General features: G+C 47.4%; 1 protein-coding gene across 1 annotated transcript in view; it reads right to left on the bottom strand.

The window, feature by feature from the left end:
- The window catches only part of ACOXL (acyl-CoA oxidase like), a 183,541-nt gene that overhangs the window by 128,505 nt on the left and 34,952 nt on the right, over positions 1–20,084 (bottom strand). The window contains exon 9 of the mRNA XM_088796342.1: positions 17,629–17,761. Coding sequence (XP_088652468.1) covers positions 17,629–17,761 — 133 coding nt within the window. The remainder of the gene's footprint in view (positions 1–17,628; positions 17,762–20,084) is intronic.

Here is a 20,084-nt window from a genome sequence, read left to right as displayed (position 1 = left end):
CCCTCATACACTGCTGGTGGGAATGCAGACTGGTGCAGCCGTTATGGAAGGCTGTGTGGAGGTTCCTCAAAAAATTACGAATAGAATTACCATATGACCCAGCAATCCCTCTCCTGGGTATCTACCCAAAAAATCTGAAAACATTTATCCATAAAGACACGTGTGCTCCAATGTTCACTGCAGCTTTGTTTACGGTGGCCAAGACATGGAAACAACCAAAATGTCCTTCGATAGATGAATGGATAAAGAAGTTGTGGTATATATACACAATGGAATACTATTTGGTGGTAAGAAAAGATGATATAGGAACATTTGTGACAACATGGATGGATCTTGAGAGAGTAATGCTGAGCGAAACAAGTCAGACAGAAAAAGCAGAGAACCATGTGATTTCACTGATATGTGGTATATAAACCAAAAACAACAAAAGAACAAGACAAACAAATGAGAAACAGAAACTCATAGACACAGACAATAGTTTAGTGGTTACCAGAGGGTAAGGGGGGTGGGGGTGGGAGAAGAGGGTAAAGTGGATCAAATATATGGTGATGGAAGGAGAACTGACTCTGGGTGGTGAACACACAATGGGATTTATAGATGATGTAATACAGAATTGTACACCTGAAATCTATGTAATTTTACTAACAATTGTCACCCCAATATATTTAAAAAATAAATTTAAAAAAAAATTGTAAAGGTGTTGTGACTTTGAACCTGTAGAGAGAAAATACAGTCCTCGTATACAACATGGTTCTACGGTGAACAATGCTTCACCACCCTGGCCAGAATAATGCAACCTAAAGTCCAGAGTTAGATTATGATTACAGAATAAGACGTAAATGCCTCAGCCTTGATAATATAAAAGTCATGATCCAGACAACCGAGGTGGGATGCAAATGGAAAGGAGTCAAGAAATAGGGTGGCCCCAATCCGGTTATTTATAGGAACTGTGGCAATCCTTGGGAGAATTTAAAATAATGTGAAAATCACAAACTGAAAGAGGGGACAGAGGTGGGCTGTTGTATAAGTGAACTAAACTCTCACCTCTCATAGCAGAGACGTAGAAATGTCTAGAGCTGATAAATAGGAGAGTTGTCATATACAAATATTCCACCAATCATCATTTTGCTTCTCTTCTTAGACCCTATAAGGGATACATGGAGACACATTTTAAACAATGCAGTTTAATGTTTAAATTTACCTAAGGAAGTGCAAACTTTTTTGGTTTATTAAATTTTGTTGGGATAGGCATAGGTATTCAAAATCACTCCACTGGATTGAGCTCAAAGTTGAATGCACTGAGTCAGTGCTCATCATAAACAGACCTTTTCCCCATAAAAGGACAGTGAATGTAAAGGCCAGAGCAGCCCATCGCCCCTACCCCCCTGCTCCCAGCACACAGATGCCCAGGAGCACAGTGACACACAGTTATAGGCAAGGTCGGCAGTGCCACTACAAATCAGTCGGGCCCCAGGTCACAGTGGGGAAGGAAGCCTGGATCCTGGCCCAGCGGCTAAACATTTGGCATCTACCAAATCCCAGTTTAGGTGGAATCTCTGCATTTTTTAATGTTGACAACAAAATTTTTAAATCTTTGGTTTGCTTTGCTTTGCTTTGGTTACCAAAGCAAATACAACTGAGTGCCATAGTGGTCTGGAGTACCAGCGAGCAGGGTCTAAGCTGAACTCAAACAACGGCTCCTGGAGAATTACGAAAGCAGCCCCAGTGTGGGTCAGGGCCCGTCTGGGGCTGGGGGCACAGTGTGAGGCCCAGAAAACTGCGCAAGTTGCTACCTGTTCCCATATATCAATTTTCTCCTCTTGAAATGGGAATCGTGGCAGCACCCGTCTCATAGGGCCGCTGTGACAATTAAAGGGGCGATGATGTGTAAAACGCTCAGAAAACGCCCCTCGTACGGGACAGACTCAGTACAAGTCAGTTACGTGTTGGCCGTGGTTGAGCTGCTGCTGTCACTCTCTGTGGGAAACTATTGAAAGGTGGGTTCATCATGGGGACAAAGGAATGGAGGAACAGAATGTGGAGTGAGGAGAGGGACAGGGACTTGTACAAGCACCTGTGCTACATGGAATATCAAGTGTCAGGCAGGACAGTTCCTAAGGCCAGCAAGTCGACCACTAATCATCCATCTCTGACCTTCCAGGTGGCACAGACGATCCTCCCAGAGGTGGGCAAGAGGGCTCCCGAGGAGAGGAGAATGACGCGCCTCACAGCTGCAGCCTGGCAGCCTTTCTGCCTGACCCAGGTGAGCGGGCTGCTGGAGCCGACGAGGAAAGGCAAGCCCCTCCCCCAGCAGGACCCAGGCCCAGAACTCGCAAATAGTCTACACTGGCCACAGTATCACCACCCCCTCACACTGCACAGCCATAACCCAGGGTTCCAGGACACTGCAGCCTCCTACACACCTTGCTCAGCCTCTGATGGCTTAGATGAAGAGAAGGGAAGGGAAAGGAAGAAAGAAAGTGAAAGGCTGCTCCTTGAAATACTGTCACAGTCCCAGACATCTAACATTCCTGGGCCACATCACATGGGAGGTGTGGGGACAGAGCCCCAGGGAGTAGTTTACAGGCTCTCGGCCTCACGTGGAAGGGTGCTGGCTCGGGTGGTGAATGGCCGTCGGCTGTGGCTGATTGGCCGTCAGCTGTGGCTGGTTAGCCGATTGGCCGCTGGTATAACTGCTGCGGCTATGAAGGATTGCCGAGGATTGCCGAGCAGAGCCGAGCAGAGCCAAAGAGAGCGGAAGAGGAGGGCCGAGGAGAGTGGAAGAGGAGAGCGGAGAGAGAGGAACAGAGTCGAGAGAGTGGAGGAGAGTCGTCGGTCGGTCGGTTGGCGGAAAAGCGGACGGCAGGTCACGCGTCCGGTGGGCCCAGCCTCCAGTGAGACCATAGTGATATGACTCCCCTACCTATGGCTCCGTGGGTGTTCCTTTTCGGCCTCACCATATCCTGCGTTCTTGTGTGGGGAGCGGGAGCAGAGACCCCGCAGGCCGCCCCGCCTGAAAGATGGCATGGCGAGAAGGCCTCCGCGCACGACAAATGGCGCAGCGAGCAGGGTCTCCCGCATGACAGGAGGGTTCCCCAAGACTTTCCTCTGCTATGGCACAGAACAACTCTCACACCGTGTGTCCACCTGCAAACCTGACCTGGACATCTCACTCGATGGGGAAGGGCGGGATGCCAAGTCCTAGGGCTTTGTGCCAGCGAGACCCAGACGCCTCGTTTGGAAATGTCTCTGTAAAAGGTGTGCTGACTCTGTAATTTCAGAGGCCCCTTCCACCACGAAAGCCCGACGCCCCCCACTTTATGAAGTGTTCTCCACACCTCCCCTAACCCTCCTGCCAGCACAGGCCAGGAGGCTTCCTCGCTGCAGCCCCTCACAGAGCTGCAGTGGCTTTGCGGCTGGACACACCCGGAGGCAACACCACCCCAGGCCATCTCTGCTCACGGCCCACGTCTCCTTCCAGGAAAGCATTCAACACACGCTGCTCACGGAATCGAGGTAAACTTAAACTGCAGATTCTTCCACATCTCCACATCAGATAGTCATGCCACGTGAAATCCCCATTTCACATAGTTATCTATGGTTCTTGAGCACTTCGGTCTTTGGAGAAAAAGGTAGCAGACGTATCTTTTTAAAAATAAATGTTTAAACTGCAGTTGTTGAAAATGTAAATAGATATCCAGATCAAAATGATGGTGTGAGGTGAGCCTCTGTAAAGCTCCCCTGGAATTTACAACTAATCAAATAACAACTCCACAAAGGACTCCCTGCACAGCAGACAGGCAAGACGAAGAGGGCGACTACCGAAATCACCTACAGGTGGGAGAATCGCGTGGGCGGGGGGAGGAGGGAAGGGAGAAGTGCGGAGATGGAGCCACACGGGCGCAGGACGCAGACCTAGCTCAGTGCTCCCAGCTCGCTGCTTCCCAGAACCACCGCAGCTGCGGGAGAGGGAAGAGCTCGGACTGCTAGGGCTCCGCTTATGGCCCACAGGGCAGAGGGGGCAGCATATAACACGGCTGAACCCAACGCTCACGGCAGAGACCTCGGAGAAAAGACTGAGGGAAAAAGGCTGAAAACGGTGGTTTAAGCCCTCACTGCCGAGCAGAGAACGGAAGCCTTAGGCACTGAGACGAGCTGCCCCCTCCCTACCCTCCCAGAGCTCGCCCCGCCCCCACCTGCCCGGTGCCAGAAGCGGAACAGTAGCAGTGTCAGAGCAAAAGAACAGAATATTTGCTGTTCTGAGAACTGTGAGCCGCAGACACAGATTCGCAGCCCAACTAGTTCCGGCAAAGGGGAGAGAGCTGTGGAAGCAGGACCGGCTGTGGTGGTGGTCGCCGCCATTGCTCTGGGCCACCTCTCACAACTCACCCTGACCCTGGCCCCACCTATCTGGGCGGATCCCTACAGGAGTCAACAGATCTGCTGAAACATACAGGCTCTGAATCAGGAGCTGGAAGAGCTTTGGAACATCAGAAGCTCTCCGCATACCCACCGGGACACTGCGTGTGCCCTGTGACCCAGGCAAACTATTAACAGAGGAGAAGCCCGTCTCCCAGGGAATCCCCCCCATTGTGTGAAGCTGGAATAGTGCAGAGAAAACATAGCACTACCGTGTGAAAGGGGGAAAAATGCTGCAGTTAGAGAGAAAATAAAACATTCTACCAACAAGTACTGGAAAACAAAAGAAAGACCTTTTCCTATCAACCTGTTGCAGAAGCCACTCGTGTAGATGTCTAGGAAGAGAAATAATAAATCAGTAATTGCCATGAATAATCAAGGCAACAAGACAGCTCAGAAAGAAAGTGAAAAGTCTCCAGAAAAGGAACTTAAAGATATGGAAATATGGGACTTAAATGACAGAGAATTCAAGATTGCAGTTCTGAAAAAACTCAACGAGATGCAAGAAAACACAGATAGGCAGTTAAATGAACTCAGAAACACAATCAAAGAACAACATGAGCATTTTACGAAAGAGATTGAAATTTTAAAAAAGAACCAAATAGAATTTCTGGAGATTAAGAACTCAATAGAAGAAATCAAGAATGAAATAACCAGCTTAGGTAGTAGAGTTGACCAGATGGAGGAAAGAATCACTGACATCGGAGATAGAAACTGGAAATTACACAGAAGGAAGAAAAAAGAGACTTGAGACTTAAAAGAAATGAAAGAACTCTACAAGAACTTTCTGACTCCATCAGAAAGAGCAATATAAGAATAATGGGCATACCAGAAGGAGAAGAAAGAGAGAAGGGAACAGAGAATATAATCCAACAAATTGTTGATGAGAACTTCCCAAACTTGTGGACAGAACTGGATCCTCGAATCCAAGAAGCAAATAGAGCACCTGATTACCTCAATCCCAACAGGACTACTCCAAGGCACATTGTATTGAAGCTGTCTAAAATCAACGACAAAGAAAGAATCCGCAAGGCAGCCAGAGAAAAGAAGACGGTAACCTACAAAGGGAAGACGATTAGATTATCAGCAGATTTTTCAGCAGAAACTCTACAAGCCAGGAGGGAGTGGAATCAAATATTCAAACTATTGAAAGAGAGAAATTATGAGCCAAGAATAATACATCCAGCAAAGATATACTTTAGATATGAAGGAGGAATAAAGACCTTTCCAGACATATAGAAGCTGAGGGAATTTTCTAATACACGACCTGCACTACAAGAAATACTAAAGGAGGCTATTTGACCACCATCAACAGGGACAATTTGTGGCAACCAAAACATAAAAAGGGGGAGAGTAAGGGCCTGAACCGAAATATGGGAATGGAGAAAGTAAGCGTGCTGAAGAAAGTGGAATACTCTAAATATCAAACTCTCTTTTACATAAACTTAAGAGTAAACACTCAAAAAAGAAATCCAGAACTGAAATATATACTGTAATAAAAGAAGAAACAGAAGGAAACATCATAGAATACCACCACACAGAAATAATAGACAACAACAAAAAGGCAAAGAAGCAATGGAGACACAGCCTTACCAGAAAACTAAAGATACAATAACAGGAAATCCTCACATATCAATAATCACCCTAAATGTAAATGTACTGAACTCACCAATAAAAAGGCACAGAGTAGCAGATTGGGTCAAAAAACTAAATCCAACCATATGCTGTCTCCAAGAGACGCATCTCAGCTACAAGGACAAGCATAGACTCAAAGTGAAAGGGTGGAAATTGACTCGCCAAGCAAATGGTACCCAGAGAAAATCAGGTGTAGCCATCATGATATCCGATGAAACAGACTTCAGGGTGAAAAAGATAACAAGAGACAAAGATGAACATTTCATAATGGTAAAGGGGACTATACAACAAGAAGACATAACAGTCATCAATATTTATGCCCCCAATCAGGGAGCACCAAAATATACCAAGCAATGACTAACAAAACTAAAGGGAGAAATTGACCAAAACACAATTATACTAGGGAACTTAAATACATCATTGACAGCTATGGATAGGTCATCCAAACAAAAAATAAATAACGAAATAGCAGCCCTAAATGACACATTAGATAAAATGGACATAATTGACATTTATAGAGCACTTCATCCTAAAACATCAGACTATACATTCTTTTCTAGTGTATACGGAACATTCTCAAGGATAGACGATATAGTGGGACATAAAATCAGCCTCAGCAAATTTAAGAAGATTGAAATCATACCAAGCATATTCTCTGATCACAAGGCTTTGAAACTGGATACCAACTGCAAAAAGAAAGCAGGGAAAAAACACAAATACATGGAGATTAAACAACATACTTTTAAAGAATGACTGGGTCAAGGAAGAAATTAGAGTAGAGATCAAAAGATACATAGAAACAAATGACAATGAAAATACGTCCTACCAAAATTTTGGGGATGCAGCGAAAGCAGTTTTAAGAGGGAAATTTATATCATTACAGGCCTATCTCAAGAAACAAGAAAAATCCCAAATAAATAACCTCACGTTACACCTTAAAGAACTAGAAAAGGAAGAACAAGTGAAACCCAAGGTCAGCAGAAGAAAGGAAATAACAAAAATCAGAGCAGAGCTAAATGAAATAGAGAACAAAAAGACAATAGAAAAAAATTAATGTGACAAAGAGCTGGTTCTTTGAAAAGATTAACAAAATTGACAAACCCTTGGCTAGACTCACTAAGATAAAAAGAGACAAGACACTAATTAACAAAATCAGAAACGAAAAAGGGAAGTAATCACGGACACCACAGAAATACAAAGGATCATCCAAGAATACTATGAAGGACTATCTGCCATCAAATTCAATAACCTAGAAGAAATGGACAAGTTCTTAGAAACATATAGCCTGCCAGGGCTGAACCATGAAGAACTGGAAAATCTAAACAGACCGATCACCAGTAACAAAATTGAATCAGTCATCCAAAACCTTCCCAAAAGCAAAAGTCCGGGACAAGATGGCTTCACTAGTGAATTCTACCAAACCTTCAAAGAGGATCTAATACCAATCCTGCTCAAACTCTTCCAAAAAATTGAAGAAGAGACAGTACTCCCTAACTCATTTTATGAGGCCAACATTACCCTGATACCAAAACCTGGTAAGGACAGCACAAAAAAAGAAAACTGCAGACCAATATCTCTGATGAATACCGATGCAAAAATCCTAAACAAAATTCTAGCAAATAGAATACAACAATGCATTAAAAAGATTATTCATCACGACCAAGCGGGGTCATCCCCGGGGCACAAGGATGGTTCAACATCCGCAAATCCATCAATGTATTACATCACATAAACAAAATAAAGGACTAAAATCATATGATTATATCAATTGATGAGGAAAAAGCATTTGACAAGATATAACATCTATTTATGATTAAAACACTTAATAAAATAGGTATAGAAGGAAAATACCTTAACATAATAAAGGCCATATATGACAAGCCCTCAGCTAATCTCATAATTAATGGTGAAAAACTGAAGCCCTTTGCTCTACGTTCAGGAACATGACAGGGCTGTCCCCTATCACCTCTGCTTTTCAACATAGTGTTGGAAGTCCTTGCCAGAGCAATCAGTCAAGAGAGAGAAATAAAAGGCATCCAAATTGGGAATGAAGAAGTTAAATTGTCACTCTTTGCAGATGACATGATGCTATATATAGAAAACCCTAAAGACTCCACCAAAAAGCTACTAGAAACAATCAACGAATACAGTAAAGTTGCTGGCTACAAAATCAACGTACAAAAGTCCATTGCTTTCCTATAAACTAACAATGAAATCTCAGAAAAAGAAATACAAAAAACAATTCCTTTTGCAATTGCAGCAAAAAGAATAAAATACCTAGGAATAAACTTAACCAAGGATGTGAAGGACCTATATGCTGAAAACTGTAAGACATTTTTGAAAGAAATTGAAGAAGACACAAAGAAATGGAAAGACATTCCGTGCTCATGGATTGGAAGAATCAACATAGTTAAAATGGGCATATTACCCAAAGCAATACACAGATTTAATGCAATCCCCATCAAAATCCCAATGGCATTTTTTAAAGAAATAGAACAAAAAAATCATGAGATTTGTTTGGAACCACAAAAGACCCCGAATAGCCAAAGCAATCTTAAGAATAAAGAAAAATACTGGACGTATCACACTCCCTGGCTTTAGCTTGTACTACAGGGCTACAATCACCAAAACAGCATGGTATTGGCAGAAAAACAGACACATAGACCAATGGAATATAATTGAGAACCCAGAAATAAAACCACATAAATATGGTCAGATAATTTTTGACAAAGAAGCTAAAAACATGCAATGGAGGAAAGACAGCCTCTTCAATAAATGTTGCTGGGAGAACTGGATAGCCACGTGCAAAAGAATGAAACTGGACTGCTATCTGTCACCATGTACCAAAATTAATTCAAAATGGATCAAAGACTTAAGCATAAGACCTGACACAATACACTGCATAGAAGAAAACATAGGTATACTAAACTTATGGACCTTGGGTTCAAAGAGCATTTTATGAATTTGACTCCAAAGGCAATGGAAGTAAAAGCTAAAATAAACGAATGGGACTATATGAAACTTAAAAGCTTCTGCACAGCAAAAGAAACCATCAACAAAATAAAGAGGCCACCAACTGAATGGGAAAAGATTTTTGCAAACAGCGCCTCCGATAAGGGGCTAATATCCAGACTATACAAGGAACTCATGCAACTCAACAACAAAAAAACAAACAACCCAACTGAAAAATGGGCAGAGGACCTGAAGAGACATTTCTCCAAAGAGGACATACAAATGGCAAATAGACATATGAAAAAATGCTCAACATCACTAATTATCAGAGAAATGTAAATAAAAACCACAATAAGATATCACCTCACCCCAGTCAGAATGGCTATCATCAACAAGACAAATAGTAACAAGTATTGAAGAGGCTGTGGAGAAAAAGGAACCCTCATACACTGCTGGTGGGAATGCAGACTGGTGCAGCCGCTCTGGAAGGCAGTGTGGAGGTTCCTCAAAAAATTACGAATAGAATTACCATATGACCCAGCAATCCCTCTCCTGGGTATCTACCCAAAAAATCTGAAAACATTTATCCATAAAGACACGTGTGCTCCAATGTTCACTGCAGCTTTGTTTACGGTGGCCAAGACATGGAAACAACCAAAATGTCCTTCGATAGATGAATGGATAAAGAAGTTGTGGCATATATACACAATGGAATACTATTCGGCAGTAAGAAAAGATGATATAGGAACATTTGTGACAACATGGATGGATCTTGAGAGTGTAATGCTGAGCGAAATAAGTCAGACAGAAAAAGCAGAGAACCATATGCTTTCATTGATATGTGGTATATAAACCAAAAACAGCAAAAGAACAAGACAAACAAATGAGAAACAAAAACTCATAGGCACAGACAATAGTTTAGTGGTTACCAGAGGGTAAGGGGGGAGGGGGGTGGGAGATGAGGGTTAGGGGGATCAAATATATGGTGATGGAAGGAGAACTGACTCTGGGTGGTGAACACACAATGGGATTTATAGATGATGTAATACAGAATTGTACACCTGAAATCTATGTAATTTTACTAACAATTGTCACCCCAATAAATTAAAAAAGAGAGAGAAAGTGTAAATAACTGCCATGGAAACACCATGCACACAAAAAAAATTTAACCATTTTTACACCCACCCAAAACGCTGCAAACTTAGACATTTGTGAGTCAAAGTACATCCTGAAAAGTCATCAAGATAACACCACATCCTATTCAGTCTTGGTCTTGACCCAGACAAGTCCCTGGCTGATGTAGCCCCATTCTCCTTAGATTGACCACTCTGTGAAATCAACAGTCCCTGCTGAGAAGAAGCCAAACTGATGAGAACAGCAAACCCCTCCACCACCACTCCTTAAGTTCAGAAGTAAATACAAGGAAAAACCGTCGGCCAGTCATTGCTGGTATTTGCTGCCCTCTGGTGGTCAGCCTCGGGAAGTCTCTCCACCAGAAAACCAAACTACTTCACAGATGGCCCCTCTGAGGATGGCTCAGGCCAAAGCCTTCACCTGGTGGGACTTGTCCAGCCTCGAGCAAATCCTGCTGCTCTGCTCTCCATGTGTGTGAGTGTGAGTGTGTGTGAGTGTGTGTGTGTGTGTGTGTGTCTGTGTGTGGATACACTAAAGAAAGAATAACGTCAACCCCAGTAGGAGATGAGTTGTGTGAACCTGCTTCCTCAAAGCATACATAATGCATCTAAAAAAACATACAACCAACACAGGATGAGCCTCCATGAGAACAGAAGACTGGCCATGTCACAAAAGTGTCAACAGAATAAACATCAGTCAACTTTCCAAGACATTACTCTTGGGGACCCATACCTGCCTCACTCCACCCTCCGTTGTGCCCCCGTTTGAGGCGCAGAAGCCTCACTGTGCTCACTACCAGTGTTTCCCTCTCTGCCCAACCCATTCAATCCAGTTCTCTCACCGAGCCGTCGGGCACAAGGCCCATGGGGACGCTCCTTACTCAGCCCTCACCACTGGGAGAGGGCCACCCATCCATCCACCCACCACCATCTACCATCCACCCATTAATCCACCTGGAAGATGGTGGGTGCCTCTGGGCTCTCCTTACACATTCCTGCCTGGGGAATTTTTCTAACATATGGTGTCCATCAGGTAGGTGACTGTTGTTCTCTAGAACATTCCATAGCTCCTCATTAACTACTAAATCATACACGATCTAATCACCCTATGTTCAGAGTCTTTATAATGGGATGAGTGGCTGGATGGGTAGCTAGATGGTGGATGGGTGGGTGGGTGGGTGGATGGTGGGTGGGAGGGTGGGTGAATGATGAATGAATGGGTGAATGGGTGGGTGGATGGTGGATGGATGGATAGAAGAGTAAAAACACTTCCATGACATTTAGTGCCCTACGAGGCTCTGTGCTAAGACAGAATAAAAAGACATGCTCTCGGCCCACTAAATGTTCTGTTAATAATGATAAAAATGGGATCAATCTAAGTGACAAGAATAAGAGATGAACATAAAATGATTCTTGAACAAAATAAAAGTAGGTGACCTCCTAGCAAGAATTAAAACAAAAACCTGATAGTTTTATTGTGGTAGCCACAGAAATTGAGGTCATTCATTTAAGGGGACTGAGTGAGCTTCACCTCAGAGAAAAGGTTCATGGTCACCCAGGTAGGTAGGTTGTCACATTCATACAAGCTGGCCATCCCCTGCTGCCACCAGTGACTGAAGCACACATGCACAGACTGACGCAGGAGCCAGACGGCAGAGTGAGAGCAGTGATGCTGGGGACATCTCAGGGGTGAGTCAGAGTCTGGGTGAAGGGGACGCTCCACAGCAAGAGCAGGGGTGGCAGGGACACAGCCTCACCCAGCACAGGGCAGGCCCGCGTCACTGCACCGCCACGGCCCTATGGGTTAAAGGGCCACCTCTGCTTCCGAAGGAGACTCAGACGCCCTGACCTTCTCTTTGTTCTAATTCTCCATGAACATTTACAGTCAGGTCTTAGAAAGGTCTCCAATAGGGGGAGAGACTTTCTTGAAAAAGTGGACTCTACCACCTTCCACAGACCCTTTTTCATGTCCAACCATGCTCCCCAATGTCAGAAAAGGCCGTGTGTCTATTGTGAGTCCTGAGTGTCCCACCTGAAACTAGTTCCTTCCCTTCGCTCTCCCCTCAGCCCCAGGAGATCAGAAAAGCTGGCCCATCTTACATACTGCAACCTTTTCACTCTAAGGTGGTATTTCAGTCTCTCTCCTCTCCTCTCAAGGCCATGTGTCCTTCCCTGAACCCCAGGAGGACAGCCACGCAGCACAAACCCACTGCTCCCTCCCCGCACACACGGCTGACTATGACTGCAGCCACTTTTCGGCTGCATCCAGACTCAGCCTCATAATTCCCCACCCTCAGCTCCGAGCAGCCACTTCCAACGAGAGGTGAGCATGTGACGTAAACCCTACTTGTTCCCCTCACAACCTCACGTGTCATGTAACCATCAGCGCACCTGAACGTGACCATACAAGTGTGTACATCCCTTGTGATGACAGTAACAGCCTGCACGTACTGAGGATTTATACAGCAGGCACAGGTACAAGGCGCCCACGGGCAGACTCACTCAGGTGCTCCAACAGCTCTGTGAGGAAGTGCTGTCGTGACTTTAGGTTCCATAACTTGCCTGGGCCATGGACGCAGGACGCAAATCCAGAGGCCAATTCCAGAGTCAAGCTCGTCACAGCCTCACTGTGGAGTCTGGAGCAGGCACACATTCCATCTGTTCTCATGCCTGCTGATGCCCCTCATGTCACCTGACCACACCACATGGGGTACCTGCTCCTTGCCTGGGTTGGCACTGGACACGGGGACAGGCTCCCAGCAGCGGCAGCCCTGGTGGACGCCCAGGTGCCGTGCTTCCTACCTGGGGACTCACGGGCCAGCCCATGGCCTTCCACAACTCAAAGCTGTACACCAAGTAACCCAGCACCTCCCGCATCCATGCACTCGCGTGCGGACGGGCCGCCCCATTCCCTCTTCCCTCTGCACTTTCTCTCGCTCACTCGCTCACTCTCTCGCGCACGCGCGTTCTCTCTCTCGGTAATGCCTACACATCAATCTTGTCTACACAACATGGGGCCATGTACTTCCTTCACAAGGACCACAGTGCCCACCTCAGGCAAATCCCTTTATTTCCTCATGCCTCAGTTTCCCCATATGTAAGACATATGGGTATAGTAATGGAAATGAGTTAACACCTGTAAAGCACTTATTACAGGCATGGCTCATAGTAAGGGCTCAACAAATATTACCTGCTCATAATAGTTGTGGTGCTGATGGTGGCAAAAAGACATTAACTCATTGAATTGTCACAATGCTTCCATGAGACGGTTATTTATTCATTTATTTATTTATTTTGCCTCGTTTTTAGCAATGAGAAAACTAAAGCTCACAGCAACTGAAGTTAAGCCCCAGGTCACAGCAGCCACAGACCCCAAGCCTGTCCCTGGGGGGCCATCACCATCAGGCCCACAGCTGGGAATGGTGGCCTCGCCGGGCAGAACAGTCACACAACCCCTGGCACCTGTCCTCTGCAGGGTGTTCCGTGGCCTGGGAGGCCCAAAGACCTTCCAGCTGGGCCCCAGGTTGCCCTGGACGACCGTCCAGCCCCAGGGAAGATCTGAGCATCCCCTCACCACTGAGATGTCACCAGGCACACGGCAGAGCGGCCAAGCTGGTGACACAGGAAAGAGCCGACTGACCATCTTGCTCAACGAGATGAGAGAAGAAGGCGCTTGCCAGCAGCCTGCTGGGGGGACATCATCGCCACACCCCGAGTCCAGACCGGGTGGGGAGTGTCTTCGCCTCCCACACCCCATAGGCCTGTGATCAACACACAGATCCTGCAGTGTGTTCCCTGTGTGTCACTGCTGTGCTGTGGGAGGTGCACACCCCCAGGGTCAGCTCCCTGACCAGCAGGGCCTCGGTCCCACCTGCAAACAGGTGAGCACAGGCCCCCGCACAGCGCTGTGAGCAAACAGGAGCATACAAAGCCAACACAAAGGACAGTGGCCTGGACAGGACAATAGAGCTGAAGGAAGATGGAAAGCCCATGGCTCATGGGGGAACGGGGGGGAGCGCACAGACACAGAAGAGGCAGCAACGTCCTTCTTCCCAGTCCCCTGGGAACGGCCGGGGGGGTGGGGAGCACAAGCACATGTCTGTGCTAAGAGCCCTGCCGGGTACCTCCCATGTGATTTCTGACTCATCCGCATTCATTCCCTCACGGACTATTTGCTGTGCACCTACTATGTGCTGGCACCATGTGGGAAGCTGGACTGAGCATGGGCCCTGGCTGCCGGGAGCTTCTCAGTTAGCAGGGTGACAGCTGCACCATGTACTGTCATCACCCTAATGATGAAGCTAGGAGGGGGTGCACTGCCTCGGGAAGGAACATGTCAGGAGCGCGTGCCGGCTGTGAACGTTCTGAAGGGACACTTGTCTGAGCTCTGAGTGGACGTGAAAACAAGCCACGGAAAGGTGGAGGTGGGCTTGGTGGCCTGTGAGAAGGGGACAGGGTCACAGGTCAGGGAAGGTGCTGGTGACTGGGAGAGAACTGGGGCCTTGGCCCTGGAGGCTCTGGGAGGCCACAGAGGTGACAGGTGGCTGGGATGACGCCGGGAATATAGAACTGTATTCACCTGCTCTGGGCAGGGCTTCTCCAAGCACAGTCCCCACCAGTAGCACCAGCGCCACCCAGGAACTGTGCAGAAAGCACATTCTCCGCCTCACCCCAGACCTGCTGAATCAGAAACACAGGTCTTCAGAAACACCTACTTTGAAAGACGAGGGCAACTCCTGAGAGTGGGGACCAGCTGGTCTTATGCTCCAATGTTACATCCATGCAAAACCAACACAAAACAGTCGCTAGATATGCCTCTTTACATTTCACACTCCCTCCCTCCACTTGGACTCCCAAACTCAGTGACCCCCCCCCCCCCAGCCTCCTTCCTCCTTTGTAGAGGCCGCCCCGCTTCCCCACTTGCCCCCACCTCTCACCCCTGCCAATCATCATTGTTTCCCGTTCCTTTTGCTCCTGCTAATCACCTAATTTGACAGTTTGGACATAAATCAGAGGACAGCTATTATGGCAAGCCTTTAAGAGAAAAATCTGAAAGTACTGAGAAACGCCATGGACATGAGAGATGACGATGAAAGTAAGACATCTGGGCAACGTTTCAAAGGACCCTGCCTGCTCAGCCTTGACCGAATGTCACCGTGGGGAGCCATGGTGACAGTTTTCTAATACACAAGGAATGCACGTCAGAGAAAGGGATCCGTTCCGTACTCACCAGCGAGAGCAGAACAGCAGGACGGGCTCAGGTTTCCCCCATCATGTGTTTGGGCCGTAGGCGCTGCCAGGCGGGCTGGTGACATCACTTGTGTCCAGATGCTGGCAATGAGGTCACAGTGGTCAGGGCCAACTATGCAGGGTCCAGGCCCACCAGGCTCTGCCAGGGGTCACCCTGGCACCTGCAAATCTGCCTCCCAGGCAGGGCTGGTGCCAACTGGGGGTCACTTGTTTTGCTTCAGATACTCAGGAGTCTGAGGGACATCGTGGGCCTGTACAAACGTGTCAGATCGACTTGCCAGCTGGAGGTCAGTATTCCAGGCATTTGTTTCATGGAAATGCCCACTTGGTCTTTCCTACAGCCAACTCCTGTCTTCCTAATATTAGCAGAGGCGACAGCAGCTATCCCCTCAGTATGAGCTCTGAGCTACTGAGCATTTGCCTGGTGTCAGCGTGGCACACATCCCCTCACCACCAGCAGAAGGCCCATTTCACAGAGCAAGAAACTGAGACAGAAGGCTGCTGATTCACCCACAGCCCCACTTCTGGGCACGTCCAGGCTGAGACTGCCACCCAGGGCTTCACTTTCAGAGCCCATGGTCATGAAGAGGGTGATACATCGCCAGGAACAAAGTACGCACGTCAGATACCCAACAAGGAATCAAGCCCGTGTGGTCCCCCAAGACCCTCTGGGATCGACAGGGGCTGGCCCCTCGGTGATGCCCAGCAGAATGGGGAAGGATTACCTTTTAAATGTCACCGACTCTGCCTCCTGTTGCTGCGCCTGCCCTACTGCCCAGATCTGGCGATGCTGAGCGTCACTCTTCCCTAGAAGTCCCCACCGCCCACATGTCCCCACGCAGCCCACAGGACTCCACCACCACCTGCCTGGATGAGCCGATAGGGCTGTGGGTGCCCACTGTCCACAGGCACTGTCACCCACGCCACCTCCACCCCACCAGCGAGCATGTGCTTTCACAGTCACCCAGCGCTGTCCTCACAGGGACTCCAAAGGCCACTGTGATGAGCGGGCCACCACACAGGGACGGCTGTCATGGCTTCACGTGACCCTGGACCCGATTTCTGTTCTATCTTCTCTATGGTACAATTCTAGGCTCCCCTGGCTTCTCTCCTTTCACCTGTCTGGAGTCCTGATAAGGCTTCTATGACAGATTTGAAGAAGTGCTTTCCTCAGCACTTTGAAGCCACACAGGCACCTGTGTCACAAGCTTCTCTGGGGACCTTGTCACCCCTCAGCCGGTCCAGCCAAGGGGCCCAGCTGAGTCCCCCTTCACATGGGACCTCAGCACTGCACACCCACCTGACCCTGTGAGGGCCCCTGGAACACAGGCCCAGGGCGCCGTCCCCACAGCAGGCACTAGGTCGTTGGCCAGCACTGAGCGTGCTCTCAGCGTCACAGCTGTGCCCACTGGCGGGAAGGGAAGCTGGTGTCAGGCAGGCTTCCTGGGAACGGCACAGACCTGGGAGACATGAGCTAAGGCTGTTCCTGCTATTCAGACGCCTGTGAGCTGACATCAGGGCTGGAGTCGGGAATAAAATATACTCCTTATTGACAGAAATGCTGGATTAAGCCACAAATGTGTATTCACGGGTATCTTACGTTTTCTTCCACCTTAAAGCAGGCTTCTCCCTCAGACAGATGGGGAAGGCCCAGAGAACACAGCACTGACGGGCCAGGGGCCTTCCAGAACTTTCTTGCCTGGCTGCTCTTTACAAACCAATATATGGGAGGGTGGGTGAGGAGGGCAGAGATGGCCTCGGGGACTCCTGCCTCTGGTGCTGAGGGCACACCCCAAAATGGCCCAGTGAGCATTGGCGCTCCCCAGTGAATTCGCCAAGACATGCCCCTGAGCCACACCAGGCAGCTCTGAGCTGCTTTTCCAGCAGACCGGCTTGCTCTGGGCCACCCATTCTCCCAGGGTCATCTTTGGTGGCTCTGTCACCACAATGCCTGTGTCCCACCCACCGTGATCAGTAGTACACATCTGGGCTGCAGCTGGATGGGACCCCGAAGTAAGACGATGCAGGAATGATCCCTATGTGTGGCCAACTGCACCCCTAGTCTGTACGCAGTAACCCAGCACATTACACCAACTGTGGCTCAGGAAGCATGGCCCCCGGCTGCACTACCCACCCTTGGACATGCAGGGAATGAACAGCGCAGCCCCCCGCAGTGCGACCCGCCCTGGGGACACACAGAAAATGAACAGTGAGGTACAGTAAAACCAGCATGCACTACCTTCATGGCTCCCAGAGCTTGGAAGGTCACTGCCAATCTCGAAGGGGTCAGTGTAGCCAGCATCGCATTGAATCTTGCACCCTTATTCTTGATAGGGGAACGGTACTGCCCATCTGGACCCACGGAACCGAACCTGTGGGGGAGGGGAGACAGGCCAGTGCAGAGACAGGCGGGGTTAACACAAAAGAAGATCACAGCACCAGCAGCACTGAGCTCAGGAAGCCCCACCTGCCCACACAGGGAAGTATCATGGGTCCCACACCCTGCAGCTTCCCAAAGGCGACAGCAGGGGGGCGGGGAAGGGCCTCCTCAGAAGGGACCGACAAAGGGAAAAGCAGGTTTTCTGGCCCCTGACAAAGACAGGTGTGAGGACCGCAGTGTCAAACGGACACTGGAACCTGAGTGTGAAGTCTGCCCTGCAAGCCACTTTGTTGAGTCTAATTCACATACCATAAAACTCTCCCTTTCAAAGCCTACAATTCAGTGTTTAGTACAGGTCTGATATTTAAGTTTGTGAACTTGTTGCAACAATGTTGCTCACCTTTTTTGGTATCAGAGGGATTATTCATTATGAATTTGTGCCAACTGGACAAACAGTTAACCAAGTTTACTATTTGGAAGTGCTGAAAAGACTGCGTGGAAAAGTTAGACAAAAATAACCTGAACTTTTCACCAGCAATTCATGGCTCTTGCATCACGACAATGCACCAGCTCACACGGCACTGTCTGTGAGGGAGTTTTTAGCCAGTAAACACATAACTGTATTGGAACACCCTCCCAGCTCACCTGACCTATCCCCCAATGACTCCTTTCTTTACCCGAAGATAAAGGAAATATTGAAAGGAAGACATTATGATGACATTCAGGACATTAAGGGTAATATGATGACAGCTCTGATGGCCATTCCAGAAAGAGAGTTCCAAAATTGCTTCGAAGGGTGGACTAAGCGCTGGCATCGGTGCACAGCTTCCCAAGGGGAGTACCTCAAAGGTGACTGTAGTGATTTCAGCAATGAGGTGTGTAGCACATTTTCTAGGATGAGTTCGCGAACTTAATTGTCAGGCCTCATATATTCACTAAGTTGTGCAGCCATCACCACTGTCTGATCCCAAAACACCTCATCACCCCTAAAAGAAACCCCGTGCCATACTTTTGACCCTCCAGGCCCCAGCGACCATTGAGCGACTTTCTGTGTCTACAGACTTGTCCGTTCTGGACACTTCTCATCAGTGGCTCACGAGTCCAGCTCTCCTCACTTAGCACATTGTTTTTGAGGTTCATGCTCGCAGTGGCTTCATTCTTTTCTTATGGCTGAATAATAGTCCACTGTGTGGATGGACCACATTTGGGTATCCATTCCACAGCTGATGGGCATTTGGGTTGCTTCCATTTTTTGGCTGTCAAGAATAATTGTGTGGTGAACACTTGTGTACAAATTTTTGTGTGGACATGTGTTTTCCATTCTCTTTTGGACAATGTTTTCATGCATACCCACGAGTAAGCTCACTGGGTCACATGAGAACTTCCAAGTTTGGAAGAACTGCCAGTCTTTTCCAAATCGGTAAGACCATGTCACATCCCACTGGCAGTGCCAACACTTGCCATCATCTGTCTCTTTTATCACAGCCACTGGAGTAGGTGTGAGGCAGTATCTCACTGTGGTTTTGATTGGCATTTCCCTAATGACAATGACGGGTAGCATCTTTTCATGTGCTTATTAGCCATGGGTAGGTCTTTGGAGAAATGTCTATTCAGATGTGTGCCCATTTTCGATTGGGTCATCTGTCTTTTATATTGTTGAACTATAATAGTTCTTTCTGTGTTCTGGATACTAGACTGTTATTATCTTCTCCCATTCTGAGGATTGTCTTTTCACATTCTTCATGATGTCCTTTGAAGCACAAAAGTTTTTTTTTAATTTGGATGAAGTCCAATGTATCTATTTCTTTTCTTTGGTTGCTGTGCTTTTGGGCATCACATCTAATAATAAATTACATTTAGAGCTGTGATCCATTTTGAGTTAATTTTTGTATATAGTATGAGGTAAAGGTCCAACTTTATACTTTTGCATGTAGACGTCCAGTCGTCCAGCACCATTTGTTGAAAACATGGGTCTTTTCCCATTAAATTGTCTTGTCACCCTTGAGTATCAATTGATCATAAACATAAGGATTTATTTCTAGACTCTCTGTCTTATTTCATTGTCCATAGTCATGTCCTGATGCCAGTGCCACATTGCCTTGGTTACTGTAGGTCTGTAGTACGTTTTCAAACCAGAAGCGTGGTCCTCCCACTTGGTTCTTCTTTATCAAGATTGTTGGGCTATGCTGCCTCTCGTGCATTTCCATATGAATTTTAGGATCAGTTTCTCAATTGCTGCAAATAAAGGTAGCTAGGATTTTCATAGGGATTTCACCAAATCTGTATGTCTATTTACTGGCCCATTTTTGATCAAG

This window comes from Rhinolophus sinicus, chromosome 2, assembly GCF_057876585.1.
Source record: "Rhinolophus sinicus isolate RSI-liver-muscle chromosome 2, RSI-T2T, whole genome shotgun sequence".
In the NCBI taxonomy this organism is placed as follows: Eukaryota; Metazoa; Chordata; class Mammalia; order Chiroptera; family Rhinolophidae; genus Rhinolophus; species Rhinolophus sinicus.
This window is presented reverse-complemented; position numbering and strand designations above follow the sequence as displayed.